This window comes from Varroa destructor, unplaced genomic scaffold (assembly GCF_002443255.2).
Source record: "Varroa destructor unplaced genomic scaffold, Vdes_3.0 BEIS01000004.1, whole genome shotgun sequence".
NCBI lineage: Eukaryota > Metazoa > Arthropoda > Arachnida > Mesostigmata > Varroidae > Varroa > Varroa destructor.
The window spans coordinates 1977824-1993964 of NW_019211457.1; the positions used below are offsets into that span (position 1 = coordinate 1977824).

At 40.4% G+C, this 16141-nt stretch overlaps 1 protein-coding gene across 10 annotated transcripts in view; it reads right to left on the reverse strand.

Annotated features, from left to right (window-relative positions):
- The window catches only part of AhcyL1 (Adenosylhomocysteinase like 1), a 173461-nt gene that overhangs the window by 85661 nt on the left and 71659 nt on the right, over positions 1–16141 (reverse strand). For 9 of the 10 annotated variants that reach the window (XR_002673005.2, XR_015326145.1, XM_022803693.2 and 6 more), the window contains one exon: positions 15198–15285. Coding sequence is in view for 8 of the 10 variants with exons in the window: in XM_022803693.2 (XP_022659428.1) it covers positions 15198–15285 (88 nt within the window). In the remaining 2 variants the exon portion in view is untranslated. Of the gene's footprint in view, positions 1–8127; positions 8288–9907; positions 9992–15197; positions 15286–16141 lie in introns of those variants that run through there. The other variant, XM_086986736.1, reaches the window with a different exon arrangement.

Below are 16141 nucleotides of genomic sequence, written 5' to 3' on the forward strand. Positions count from 1 at the left end.
TCTGGGCTTTAACCCCGGCTGTGATATAGGATGTAGGGTTGGCCATATAACCCTCAACGTTTTTACTTCCTCGCCGCAAATGAGATTATTGCCCGTTGCAAAAAAAACTGCATAAATCTTAAGTGGAGCAGTTCTACTTGGTAGGGTCCCGGTAGCACAATGAAGAGATGTTGGTGAATACCTGTATGGAGCCTGCGAACGTGCTGTTTTAACCTGTAATGTTCTATTGCTAGGTATACCTACGCACGAACAAGCACAGAAGATCTCTTACACTAGCGAGTGCGAAGTACAATAGAAACAGATTGTGAGCCATCAACTAACGTGCTGTTAGATCGTTTCCGTTGTTGTTTCAGATAGAACTGTTACTAAGTTTAGTTACTCGACTCGTAAATTTCGACCATGACTGGTGATTAATTGGCTTTTTTCACGGAGAAAACTTTGTATACAGAGGTAGAAGGAAGGTGAGCGTCAGATCGGTAGACCAAACGGATCAGTAACAGTATCGCATGAGTCTGTCTTCGACGCAATAGAAAAAAAACATTTCTCGAGAGCACGTTTATAACAGTAATAATAATCATGATTGTAGTAAAGATCGTGCAATGTACGTTCTGACGTCCATTCAGTAAACAGCATTCTTTATGGACGTGTAATTTGTTAGAAAAAAAAAAGAACGCTAATAGTAAAGGCGTAGGTTCGTTAAAAAGAACCCATATACTGAATCATAACACTATGTGCTCGTTTCTTATTAAGTGAGGCACGTCGAATATCAGGTTTTTCAAAATCAAAAAACAGTGACCTCAAAATCTTGCTATCATTCCTTGTTAAAAGGTCCATTACGATTACTGTTTTAACAGAAGTCAATTTCATGAGATAGGCCATAACTTAGGCGGACCTTTAAGAACGAGCATGCCAATCTTGCCAGATGATTTCCGCCTTCGCCGACAGGCGAACACTAATCGCAGGCAAGCTTCCACTATTTTTGGAACGAGCATCGATTATTTGGTAGTTTCTATGACGAGGATGCTTAATTGGAGAAAAAAATGTATATGTATATAAAAGAGCGAATTTATATGGTTTGCTAATGATTGCAATCAATGAAACTGAAAAAAAAAAAAGCTTTTCATACTATAAAAGAATCAAGTATAATAAAGGAATCAAGATTAGAGAAGCCGGTACTTTTCCATCATTTACTGCTAACTTACGCTGGTCAAAGGTCATGATTCGTCTGCCATGAAGTCTACATGAAGTTAAGCTACGCCGTGCGGAGCCGGCCTTTGAAAGGCTGAAATACTGGTCTGGCATACCCACGAATTTCATCTTGCTCGAGAAGAAAAAACAACAACAGTTATATGCGAACCTTACCTCTAAAACCTTATCAGGTTAAGGTCTTTGTAACATATGCATAATTCCGGTCCAGGTGTTTACCTTTAGAGGGCCTTCAATTGAGCAGAACGTTTAGGAATAAGTTAATAGTTTGAGAAACTTTGCTCACACTTTTTCATATGTTCATTAATATTTAACTTACTAGTACTAATTTCAAATAAATAAAATAGAGTACAGTAAAACAGAATGATTGGGTTATACCAGTCGTAGCATTGCTGCACGCCTTCCCTCCTCGTAAGGCTTAAGAACAAGTCATAGATCCGGTCTGTGCTTAAAAAGTTACTTTTTCAACTGGAATTATAAATAATAACATGACGCATAACGAAACGATCCTCACGCGTACTTCATCTATTGAACCTAAATTTCATCAGTCCAATTCATTCCAGTGTAAAGACTATATTGGTTATTATATACTGGTATATATACATAACTTTTGTTTGCCATACGAACGTATGCTTCGATACATAAACAAGAAAAACAAAACGTTGTCCGACTAGTAAAACAAGAAATATTACCTACGTTCGATTTAAGGAAGTTATTGTCCTCTAACTAAGAAATGTTATCGGCGACATTTGTTGTAACAGGGTCACAGAAACACACTGAGTCGCTACCGTTTTAATACTGAAAGTGAGTTTCACTGACGCTTAAGCGATTCATAAACCCAGTTACTTGTACTTCCGACAGCCGAACGGCCGTGCTGATCGACGACCCGCGGATCGCAGTATTGGCAATTGCCGTAAACACTGTCAGCATAGCTGCCAAGCTGGCGCACCTCATCGTTGACCATATACATGGCGATATGATAATAACATAACACGTTTCCCCCACTGGCGGGAGTCCGTGGCCTAAACCAACGTTCAATGGCAGCAGCACCGGATTTGGGACATTAAAACGTCTTTTTCTTGACAATTTACTCTTTGTCCTAGAGCTGGATAAAAACGCTGTTATGGACTTGGCATATTATGCTGTGATTGACCTAGAATCAATTAAAACACGTGACGAAAAAAATGGCGAGGAACTGAAACAGGAAGCGTAGGCTTAGCTGAAAATTAGACTCTATGCATTTAATAATGTTATGGCCAAATCATCGGGTGTTTATGATTGTTTTCTTTATAAATATAGCTATTTTGCTATAGGATGCCCAATCGCGCAATCAAAAAAAGGATCGTTATTGCGTTATAACTAATCGAACTAATCTATTAAACAACGATAAACACCTCGATTTGCCGCTCTACAACGTGGAACTTCAATTTTTTTTTTCTCCAAATACGGCCGATAGGCTCTTTTCTCCAAATAGGCTCTGCCTAACGAATGCAGAGCATCTATTAGCTTGGATATCTACTAAGCTAGGTAAACAACTTACGTTCTATGCAAGCCTTTGTACCATAGTTTCCACACACTTCTCTGAAGTAGCAAAACAACTTTGACTCACGAACGCCTGATTCTCGACTAGTCTAGGCAACGACCGGAGGGATTCACTTGCCAATATCATATTTTGGCAAGCGTCAGTGGCAATAATTTTTCAACCGATAAAAAAAGCGTTTCCGACGAAAACAGAACAACGGCAGAAAGACAGCGCCATCTTCTGTTTGGCAGGAAAAAAAAATGTTTTTTCCGGATAAATTAGTAGATTCGTCAAGCCCAACGTAGAGGGTCCACAAACGGGAATCGCGAATCGCCGAAATAGGCACCTATAAAATTTTCTTCTGTGGCTCACGCTATTTGAAAAAATAGGTGGTGAGACAATTTTCCAGTTGCATGTAAACAATGGCCCGTCACGTAAGTATAAGCAACACTTCTGTGTTTTGCCACAGCCATTGAATAGTTGGCTTACGTTATGTACAGGTTATGATACAAATAATGGTGATGAGCTTGGTTGTTACTGAATTATGATGCGCGACATAAGGCAAAGCTGCCAAACGAACGCATAACGTTCCCAGCCGCTCGCCGGTCACAGCAAGCGCCTAGAAAGACGACAATTATTTTTGCGTGGAAAATGTGGTCCTGAGAATTACGCTACAATTTTTTGGCCAATTCTCCAACTGAACAGGACGAGAAATGGCATGACGTTGACCAGCTTCAGAGATATGGCCGACGAACACTATTGTACCGCATGACTGTAATGAAACACCAGACAATCATCCAATGGTTACAGGTGTTATCCTGTAACAAAAATAATCAGACCATTCCATGCTACAATGACAAATTACGGTCAGCTACAAACGTGGGCCGCCCGCAGGATCAACTGACTCCGAAGTCAGTTACGTCTATCATAACACCAACCTCAATAACGATTAACGTCACAAACGAGTAAATTCTGTTGAATGTATCCTAATGGTCATCCATTTGCTGGCTATCGGGCGCATTTGTGGTCGCGGAATTACTGTTACTCGGGGCCAATCGTTCCTCGACGAACCCTACCAAATAATGAACCCAGTCGAATACGAGAACAGCTGCACAAACAGAAAAGTCGCTTCTGCACCGACGAAGCACAGCATTAACCAAAACACGTCTCAATGCACAGCGGTAGAGATTTGGACGGACTTCAGCGTTAATCGAATTGGCCGCCACGGCAAAATGGTCGTAGTAATCACTGAATGTTTGCGCCGAACTACATGAGCACCTCTTTACCACAACTGTTGCTGCCAATGCACGATCGACGTGCACTGTCGGGCTCCGGCACGCAAGCGCGGCCAATACCGCGGGCAGAGCCGATGCTATAGTCGATTTCTAATACATAGTTAGACTTATCAGTGGAATCGGCCGCAGCGCTACTTGCTATTTCGATTGGTAACGAATAGCAGCGATGCGTGGCGTAGTGGCAATGCCAATGAAAAAGACTTCGCTCCCTTCCTTCCGTTGTGACTAAGATGATGCTTAGCTAGGGCGCGCGAACGCTCTGCGCCGATGGGTGTCTGTCGCTCCTGCCTAATGGAAAAACTTTGTCTTCGAGGACCGCAGATGGAAACTGTGCCGACTGATAGAACTTATTGACTGTCGGAACCGCTGACAGATTTGCATAGAATCCATGGTTAAACTATGGATATCGTCAGGACAAGCAAATAACAGGTATTCACAATGTGGAACAGGTGTTGCCTAGTGTTACCACCGCAGTTAACCCATGATGGTAGTGGGTAGGTTAGCCAAGATAGACGTTACAGCAACGCCGACAGGGGGGTGAAAGACTGTTTCGCATTGCTAATCGCAATCATAAAACGTTGGCGAAGTAATGTCTTCATGGCCAAAGGGCGCGTACTACGCTTTCTAGATGGAACGTTAGCAAGGGAAAAACAAAGTGCTGAGTCAATATAGGACACAGATTCCATGTCATTGCCATATGATAACATCGTTTCGGAACGTAAATACAGATTTGTCGCAGTAAACCTATGCGGGGACCAGCGTAAGAAAGAAGAGATAAGCCAGAAAATTCCACAATGAGAATGTGGATAAGGAACGTAGCGCAGGAAATCATCCGCGACCTCGACAAGAGAAGAGGGAACAATAACAGGCCAGACTTGAAGAGACATTTGCATAGTCGTGAACACAACGTTAGCGCCACGAGTGAAGAAAAAATATCGTCGACGTTAATTATGATGCGTTACGGCTTCGGGTGAAGCTGTGGGTGAAGCTGTGGGTGAATCTATGTTGTATTCTGTTTCCCCTATTGGCGCACTTTGTGGTACGGATGAACGAAGAATAGTGTTCCTGATACAGGCACAGCATAGGTCGCCGATATTAATCGGCTTAGAATTTATAATATTTCATAAACATTTAATCGAACTGTTTCTTTCTATGTATATACACTGTAGAGTATATGTGGGCCGATGATAAGGTATCTGGCCAATTAGAATCGTGCTCCAGAAGACTGGCTGGCTTAGACTCGATAATATTATCCACATCAGAAATCGCTTTCGTGGGCTAAAACTCCCTTCATAATTGTGTAGTACATAAAAGTTTTGCCTACGCACAGATAACTAGCTTTGTTCAGAACAATTGTATCCATAAATTGCTTCGATTACTCCGCACCAACCCCTAGACGGGAATAGGCCGCCTAGGTCAGTACAGTCCTAAAAGGCTGTCTCAATATATTAGGCCGATTCGCGTCATTCGGCATACGCCAACAATTCGATATCAGCAATTGGATTGATCTGCCTTCGACCCACCCGGTGAGAAAATTTATAGTACCGTAAGTTATAAAAGGAGGCATGAGGAAAATGCCCTCGATAGACAGTGCTTTCGAAGCTTACTCAAAACATAACTTTTATCATGTTTATGCTACTTTCTCAGTCGACAAACATCCTTTTTGTATACCTTCAGATGATTTTTTACTTTGATTATGCTTAGTTGCTCCATGAATGAAGCTCTTGCTTGGAGCTCAGAAAACAACATTTAGATATCGATTGGGAACTTTTTGTTTATTTCGCTAGTGTTTAGTCGACCCATATCTTGTATCTTATCTAACATTAATTAGCTAAAATATCGATCCTAAAAAACAAGCTTCACGAAAGAAAGCGGGTAAGTAGTCGAACCCCAGGAGTAGAGTAATTGACAATAAAAAATCTATAAGCTGTACGTACAATTCATCGATCGAAAATTTTGACACAAGTTGAGCCATATCACTAGCCTCTATGCCAGCCGAGCTAATATTTCCGCCCAACAGCCGGTTCCCTCGCACATAATAACCAGTTGCATCTACGAACAGTACAACAAATCAAATACAATCAATACAAATACTAACCGAGCTACAATATGATTGCGGATTCTGTTATTACAAAACCTAGCATAGAGCTTTTGCCACCCTTCTTTACTACCGTTTTCTATCTCGCCCCATGTTTTCTTCTCATCGTCTTGCTCATTTCCTTTCCTCTCTCTCTGCCTCGATTTCTGGTGGTACGGTAAAGTTAGTCGATATAAAAGGCCAACCACTGTGGCTGGATCGGGGGGAGGAGTATTTCGTATGCTGGTTCGTATCCTTTCAACCTGAGCGGTCTGGGCGAGAAAGTGCTGAGGAAAAATCTATAGGGTATCTCCTTGATGGAATGTTTAAATATTGTATGCCCAGTTCAGGAAAAACCATATATTTACAATGAAAGCTTTTTTTCCAGAGATCTCCTGCGGGGGCCTCTGAAGGTGCTAAGTTACTTTCCACTGACAACGCGGCAACCCTGTATCGCAAAAAGGCCTGCCCACAGGACCGTTCATCATATCTATCATACAAAACCGAAAACTTATATAGATAGAAATATTATAGGGAAATATAACTCCATGTCTTTTTTTGTCTCGTTTCGCCGTGCAGTCAGGTCTAAAAAATGTGGCCGAACACAATTTTCATACATAAATTTCTAAAAATATATAGCTCAGCCGATGACCCGATTCACACTGATCTTAGACGACTTTAACAAATGTTCTCCAAATGTTCTTGCTGTAAACAGACAACTGGGCTCAATTTAATCTCTGATGCGCTTCAAAGAAAATCTAACTTCCGTACTGGCTATTTCAGATGGTCCCGAGTTTTCGTCCACTGATTTGAAGCGGTTAGAACTGAATCACAGAAGCAGAAAGCACTGAAGCTTTCAATTCAACATTAAAGAATCTCAAGTAGATCTAACATTTCTGTTCTTTTTGTACCGCGTTTATAGATTGCTTATAACAAACCGTGGTTGCAGAAGAAGAAGGTACACTGAGTAATATGTGTTCACGGTTACAAAGGGCACTGAAATGAAAAAATAATTAGAAGGAGCGTAAAGAAATTATTCATTTCAATTGTGTAATCATAGTGATACTTATAGTATATCTAAGGCACGGTCCGTATGTCATTGGTGGGGAGTCATCATTATGGACGCAAATGCAATTAAAACCTCTGCATACTTACGAAACCAACTCGAGTCGGAGCTGTTAAAGCCTGTGTTCTACGATCTACGAAGAATCCGAGTGTCTATATCCAAATACCTATTACCTATAGTCGCCTGCAGAAAGGGACAGCGCTAAGATTGTGGGCCTTCCTCGGGCATCAGCTCAACTTATCTTTATACTACTTTCTATGCTGTATTATTAATAAAAAAAAACTGGTTAATTTTACGCGCTGTAAGCGTTCTTAACATCCTCGCCATATCGGCTGCCTATCTGTCTGTCTGTATCTGCGTGCATTTTTTTATTGGTGTCACTCCGACCGTTACGAGGGGCAGCTACGAGGCAATTTCTTTTACGTTTGGGCATCGGGCGATCCGGAAGAGTGACTCATAGATCTAGCACTATCTTACTGACAGCGAAGGAGGAATAGCTGCCATTGCTACAGGAGGTCCACTAAATATGTTGGTAATTTTGTTATGCCGTGGTTAGAGTGGTATGCTCAGGTTAGAAAGAAAACTATACGACCCTATACCAGACTGAGCAGAATTACTGATAGAGGTAAATGGTTACAAACACTTTTTTCTAGAAAAAATAAATCACCATGCATCTAGAACGTATTTTTCGTACCGCTCAGTTCTAAAGTGAAGTGCGTCATTATACATATTCTTATGAGGCGTAGCTTTTGTCATTCCAACATTTAAGCAGACTCTATATAAATCGTATTGTTTAATAACTACAGCCTGTGTAATGTATTAAACACGTACTACGATACACTGAGATCGAAATGTATGTTTTGTTTCGTACTACTGTATGGATGACCCGATAGTTCCGTTAGATCTTTGTAAGCCGTTTAACGACAACCGAATTGAAATCACTATAAGGATATAAACTTACCTGCTTCAACATCAGCATCAAAATCGGTTATGAAGAGACGCGTACGAAAAATGCTCGATCTACGAGGGTAAGCGACGTCACGATGGGTCGACGGCGACCATTGAAACCCATCAGAACATTGTCTCACCTGCTGCGACGAGCTCCCGGGGACCAGATCATACTTCATTTCACGGTACCCCGTTCACATGGGCGTAAACAGAAAATAATCATTTCCTTTGCCAAAACTTATTAATTGGGTTGCCGATTGACAAATGAGGTCAGTGGATAAACGTAAAAATTCAGCTTCTGTCCGAGATCTGCACGATGGAAATATAGGAAGAAAATTTTATGATGATGATGACGATAAGTGATAATAAGAGTTTGTATAGGAAGAAGTGACATTTGTTATGGAGGAATTTCAAAGAAAGGAGCAATGGAAAGATTACTTGGAAAAAACTATTTGGAATCGTCTAGGATATGGTTTGATTTACGTTCTTTTTGGTTACGCTAGCCTTTTTTGTGATCTGTTTACTGTAGACCCACGTAAGTGTAATTACGAATCGTTGGTGCTGGCCAATAACTTACTCGATGGAGCAGAGAGCAAAGGTGGGCTTATAGTTTTGTAAAAAGTTTGCTTACAGATGGCAAAACGTAGATCTATTATTATCCATATGCAAATAATGCATATACTCCACTACAATTAGAATTCCTTGCTTTTCTATAAAAATAGCATTACAATCATTGCTATTGACAATCGCATTAATAATTAATTAATGGATAATTCTTAATTTACTCTTATTTTTAATTATTGACAATTATAAGATTAATTTCAGATCTCCGTTCGGTTTCGTCTGTAAACGCGGTTTTCCTGAAAGCGATAACTTATTTTTGCCGTCTTTACCTGGACACTGGAACTAGAGACACTACTTTGAAGGTAAGGTGAACAGGGGCAAAACAAACTTAGAGGGCAAAACGTACATTGGATATGATTCCATATATGTCTTTTCCAGAAGCCGACATGTATATTGCGCAGGTATTTATAGAAATAAGGGAAAATCATCTTCTTTGAGGCACAATATGCTAAACTATCTGTTCTGTAAAATTCCCTTAAAAGAGTAGGTAGACATTAACTGCTCTCTTTTCAAAAACGAATTTTTTACTATTTCATGGTTTCTATGACCGTCAATTACTTTCAATTGCTTCGCCACCAAATGCGAAATTCCCGAAAATCTATTGGCCGCCTTCAAACAAGAACTATTCCAAACGCTACCCCCGAGATATTTCATAACACTAAAATATAGGTAAAGCCACGGTTGCTGCCATGTTGCACTGTGAGAAATGCACAAGGCCTATATAGAAACAATTCACAGAATCTGTATCCCCCAGTATTTCTTCTTCATAACAGATGATCGCCTTAGCAGTTGAGGTTTAGTTTTATTAAAGAATTACTGGCTCGAATTAATAAACGGCCCCTTAATTTTTAAATTGACAAACGATCGTAGAAACTTGCCTTTAATTAGCTTTATTTTAAAAAAACTTGCTACGTTGACGCGCCAACAGACGCGTGAGGTACCTGACTAACAAATGGCGGCACACTGGGTTTGTTCACTGATAGGATCCTATAGAAATACGATTATTATTGCTAATAAAATTATTAGAAGGGTCTGCGTTCTGATTTCAATCATACATATGCGTTATGAAAGGAGGAATAGCAGGAAACATTGAGGAAAAGCGTCAAATAGTACTTCTTCCTTCTAATGTTCGGATCTACCAATCTCTTAGATGAGAGCTCTCAACTTACAGAGTCCATGCGGTTTTTTCTCGAGATTTGGTCACTATCATTCACTCCGCGTCGTAAACTCATCGTCATGTTACCGGTAGCAGCCTGCACAGTCCTTGAGGAACGCCTACAACTACTTATATGAAACTGGTTTCTTAATGAATATAAAATTTTCTGGCTATTTTTTAGTATTCTGTTGCAGTTGCAAAAGTCTTTGTTGTTCTGAGTTCTGAGCTTTTTTCTCTGGGGAGTAAGTTCACTTCGGGTGATGCAGATGGTCACCTTCGTTTGTCCTTATTCGATTGATTTAGAAAAAAGGCTTCCGAAACCAGTTAACCAAAATGGAGCCGGGTTACCACTTTTCAAAACGAACGTTGTACTAGTCGTAATAATAGTAGGACTATAATCGTTAAATGGGTGGTGTCTTAGGGCCTAGAGGTAGCAGCACTTCGGCACTGAATTCACTACTGAAATGAGATGATTTCGATGCCAAGAGATCTTCAATTACTCCTAGAGTAAGGCGACTAGTACTGAATATGGCCACACGGCTCACCAGCGACAGTCAACCCCGAAACGTTTCATGCCTCCGCATACGATGTGCGATCCTGTCTTACGCGTTACGCACACAATCGGAAAGCCAACAACATGATCTCGTATTCGTAGGCCTAAATAGGCTAGATAGTCAACATCTCACGTATCGTTTAAAACCTGCGGCAATCTGCGCGCGATACGTTATTTATTACGGAAGCAGCACTTGAGACATTGAATATTTTCACTTATACAATAAATAAATAAATAAATTATAATATTAATTAAATAATTATAATAAGATCGTAATAATTATTTTTGTTCGTAGTCAAAACCCAACATCGTTTCCGCATGCATTTTAATACAATGCCAGCTGGAGAATTAAATGCTGTAATTACGTGAATCAACACACCTCGTCGACCTTTCTCTGATGCCCCGTTTTAACCCTTTTTTGTTTATCACGCCCAACCTCTACCTGAGAAATATTTTCTCGCAAGTCTAATTGCAAAGCAATTGCACATAAGCTGGACACAATCTTGCAGTCCTGGTCCTTATTTCTCACTTCCACTATTTTGGTGTGCTTTTTCCATGTCTTCTAAGGTAACTGATGCTGGCGATACAATTAAAATTAACAAGAGACGAAAAATACCAAAAAAGCAACAAAAATTTGAGCGACCAAAGCCTAAATGACTACCGTTACCTATAGAAACTCTTCTATGGTAGTATAGCTTAAAACAGTCACATTGAGTTAGAAGGGGTACATCATAGAAACTGTGCAGGCAGACGGAACAATGGTTTAAGCAGGTTCAAGAGGAGAAGACCCAAATCTGAGATCTGGATTGAACTTGTTTCCCGTCCGTTTTGTTAGATCTTCTTTGATCACAGCAAAGGGAAGTAAAAGAATGATATGGCATCGTTTGGCAGAAAGCCAACAGCTTGCTATAACATAGGACAACAGTAGTTTTTTTGTAATCGGTGTGGCTGCATGGAAGGACGGCGGTTTAGAAGGTAAGGCTCGAATATGTTTCATACGATGGACAACTTGCAGGGAGGGTGAGTGGCAGTATCGAGATCTAAAGATAACTAATTTATGATAGAGGATCTCAGTTTTTTTTAACTACTTTATTTAATTTTTCTTACGAAGTACTGTATGTAAAAAGAAAAGTACGTAGTTCTAGCTCATTTATCTGTTGAAATACAATTTAAAAACGTATACACATTGTACGGATATACCTTAAAAATCGAGCCTTAGGGCTGCGTTTGAGATTTTGTCTAAAATCAACGTTACCGTTTACGAGATCATATATACCTATTCTCAACTATTACAGATTTGAATATATATAAACCTTATACAAGTCCAACTTGTTTTAGCCATATCCGATTGCCATTGTAGCCGCCCCACTTCGTACCTCTGTGACTGAGGCTTATTAAAACTGCTTTCCATTGTTCAGTTGCACGCCTTGGGTCTGTCACTGCCCAGCGAAATCAAACCAGCAAAATTCCGAATTGCCGCAAAAGTCGGCGTTGACTCTGGCCATGCCCACCGTAATCTTGTGAGCTTCAACAAGCGCGAACCGGTTGACGCCGTATTATATTCTCAGTCTCCGTTTTTGAGCGTCGATTTTTCATAAAGCTAGCCCGTTCCCTGTCATGTTCAGCTTCTTTTGAGTTGTCCTGTAGAATCTCTCTTCCCTACAAAGGAAGGCTCTCCTCATAACAATGCTGCGGAGTTTACACTGCTTGACGCCACCTTCAATTTGCCTGTACAGCCAAAACCGCTCTATTTACTGAGAGACACCTCGTTTCGTGGCTACTAACAAAAGACCAAATCCGGTCCTGCGCGTTTTGTTTTGTTTTGTTTTTTTTTACATTGGTACGCTGGAGTTGGGAAAGGCGCACGAGGGACGCAGCTGGTACGATGACCCACGCATTGATTCGGTGCGGTTAACTGTGTCGGACAATTAGCAGCTGACTGCAGCATTTAGAATGAAAGTGCTCAATTGAAAATAGACTAAAGTCTAAACAATAGATCACAAACCTGTCGCCATTGAATGGTCAACAGGCCCGAAGCCCAGCTAAGAACAGAACGTTCAGCCTGACCCCTAGTATCCCGTGCCGGCTAAGTACGAATACGGGCTCATTCGCCCGGCATGCGTAAGCACTCGCCACCTCACGGAGCCTCTCCACTTTCGGCACTTATCCAGTGAGCCACGATTCACCCAATATTATCCTACAAGATCGGATAGCGATTCAAGATGCATGATATTCGAAGGACGGTAAGGCATTCTTGTTCCGTCTTTTGATAGGTAGATCCGTCTTTTATAGGCCAACGGAAATTCGAAATCGCTTTTATTGAACAGCTTTGCTATGGACAAACAGGCCAAAACGTTCCTCTCCGTGAGGAAATGTATTGAGTAGCTCGGGGCTTTGATTATTATATACTCACCCCGGTTAGCACGGTTACTCACAATCAATATATATTTAAGACCGTAAATGCTCATTTAGATTGGAAAAAAATATATGTAAGACATATACAATAATACGTAACTGTCAGTATAATAAGGATATTGAAACGGGGATTTGATTCATTAAATTTGCTCAAGTCAGTGTATGGCAGCGTAACGAACATTCTTTATCGAAGAAACAACTGCGTATGAATGTTTGTTCTCATCAAACAAAATTCACTAATTTACAAAAAAAAAAAAATAGAACCTGTTTGTTTTACAAGGAAGGCACTTAATCCGCTAAATATGAAATCCTTATAGCTGATCTTCTAAATAACTAGGTAAAGATGGGGTTAGGGTCGGTCATTGAACAAACACTATGGCTACACAATGATTTGTTTTCCTATACACACCGTTTTTATTGTACCGTATCCTATGGTTAAAAAAGGATGATTTGAAGTTCCTTCTCCCGTTGAATCTATGCAAATAGTCGACGTTCGATAAGTCACATTGCTGAATCTTTGAATAATAGGGACCTCTATTGCGCCTAAAGGTCTCGCCCTGAACCCGTATTTACTTATACATACAAGAGTCGTATAGATCTAGCTCATTTGGATTAACGAACACACAAAAATTGTATTGTTAATATTTGTGCTAGGCTAGACATTCTAAGATAATCTTCTTATTTGTCCATAGCAAAAGTAGCTTCAGACAGCATAACGTCGACAGTGCTCGACGGTAAAGCTCAGGGGTGCGCCGCGTTTGCTTATAGCTATATAGGCCAGAACGAAAAAGAAATCATCCGCTGGATGAATGCTCAGAAATGTATGCCTCAGTCTGTGTAAGCACGGATAAAATATGGAATAAGTGACATCTGGCTAAGACCTGGACATCGCAAGTGGTCATTCAAGGTAAATGGGTATCGATAAACAGAAATTTCCCAAGTGACAGATCGAAGAAATAGTAGGTAAAATCGCCTTTGAAGAGGAGCTGAAGTGTTTCTAACTTCTTGCGGAGGCATGACGAAAACTTCGCATACAATGAGGGTGCTAGCGAGGGCTGACTTAGTGATCATGAAATTTGTTTGATCATATAAGGATTAATAATGATAATAACCATTTAGCTCTATATACACGGCTAGCCGACTTGGCATATTGTGTCGAGCAATATGTGTGGCTCACATTTACAACAGTGGGATTGGTTTAATGCGAATTGGATTCATAATAAGCTGCTTTTGAATGATCGAGTCCAACTAGTGGACCACATGTCCCCCTAAATGATCGCCATATAAGCACCCTTTTCACTGCTTGCCACAGCATTGGCAGCCATACGCTACTGCTTCCGCGAATGCGTTTTCAATCTGGTGAACGGGCTCTGCCATCTGGCCTAATGTCCAGGACCAGACCTGTTACGATGGTCAGCCAGAACGATTTGGAGAATAAAACCGCTATAGGTTTTCAAGGAGCGCTTTACATGCAATACTATTCATATTGGCGTGTTTTGTTAAATGCGAAAAATTCAGAAAGATATAGTCGATACTCGTATAATTAGATATTACTATCACTATTAAGTTGTTAACTCGCGGCACATTCCGTCACCTGTATTTTGTCTCGCTAACGTTCACTTATTAATCAGTATTCAATTTAGTGTTCTCTCAGGATATTAGCTCAGTAGGCCATAATATCACCTTGAGCTGTTTCGAACTTCAAGGCGTCGAATTTGTTTATATATATATATATATATATATGCATACACACAAGTCAATACGCCAATCAAACAAACATGTAAACAAAAACCAGAGACCCTCCATAATATTTCAATCGTGACTCGCACTTATAGTATACTTAACATGAAAGAGGCAGTGTTTGAGGACGCGGGTCAACTCGCGACTAGTATTTTTCTTTTCTATTTTTTCTGTTGAGCCAATCTTCTTCTAAATTTAGGAAACGACCGTTCCAATATAAAGTCAATCTTCATCTCGCACAAGCGTGTCCTGAATGCAATTTACTATGTAGTTTATCCTTACAGCGCAGTGTTATAGTCGTCCTAAGCTTTAAGCGAAGCCCTTTAATGCCTCTGGATAGCAGTGTACCGAACAATGTTCTTGGAAATTCACGAACTTGTTTACCCGTGAAGTTAGCGGATTCGACCAAACTCAGTCAAGCTAGACAGAGCCATAGTTGGCGGAATGCAGTATCGTCTTAAGCAACAACACATAAGCCCGCAACGATTTTCCACATACATCTCGGAAAACATCTACTTGGCACTTCGACTAAGCACAGTTATCGCTAGTCGGGCTACAAACCCAAAAAGCACTGAAAAAAAATGTGGTAACTTACTGGAAGAATACGAATCCGTCGAGGACGCAGATAACGAGCGACTCCTATAGCGCCCACGGGATTTCATATTACCCGCCAACTTCGATTCCTGGAAATGACAAGAAACGCATGTTGGTCAATATCGATTAGTTTTTTACGTTTCTTTTTTTTATTACATACGATAATTTACTTACTAGTTAAATGAGTCCTAATAGAATGAGTGATTGCTGCATACAGAAATGCACCACATTTTCTAACTGGATTACAAATCAAACGGCCTTTTAGGATCCATACTTGTGTCAAGTCAAGGTACGTTGGACTCCGGCTCCATTTTCCTTATGTTCAACCATCACTTGCTAAATTTTCACCATGTTTCATCTTACTTGTTATCGTTACGTGAAATGTGTAGGTAGATATTGTATTTAAAAACTGATTAAAGCTCGGTGGCTTGGGCTGTTTTGCGCGGCAGGAAACACCTAACTGTAAAGGACAGAATTTCTAGGCCACAAGATCTGTACGGCTGTAGCAGGCATTTTTACATTGCAAAATTAGTGGGCCATATACTCATAAGCGAATACTTATTCCGCAGCAGTGAGTCCTGAAACTTACTATTGCAGAATGTAGCAAGTTGCATTAACGGCAAACTTCTAAGACGTTTCTCCCCTTTTCTTTTTCTAATTCATTATTTTTTCGAGCGTTTAGAATAGAACTTGGCCTATTACTACTATCAAATAGCAAGCTCGGTCACAGCGCGCGAACTTCTCTGGATTTCCCTTTTCGATCATTAAACCAGTGAGTCCATAAATCCAAGCGGGGGGGGGGGGGCACGTCGATTTAACCCTCGTTTAAATAAAACAGTGTCAATCTGCTTTTTGACCTACAAAACTATGCGATGCAGTATGGTGAATGCTTAAGGCACAATAGAATTTCAAAGCAATTACGCGCAGCATCTTCTATAAAAACTT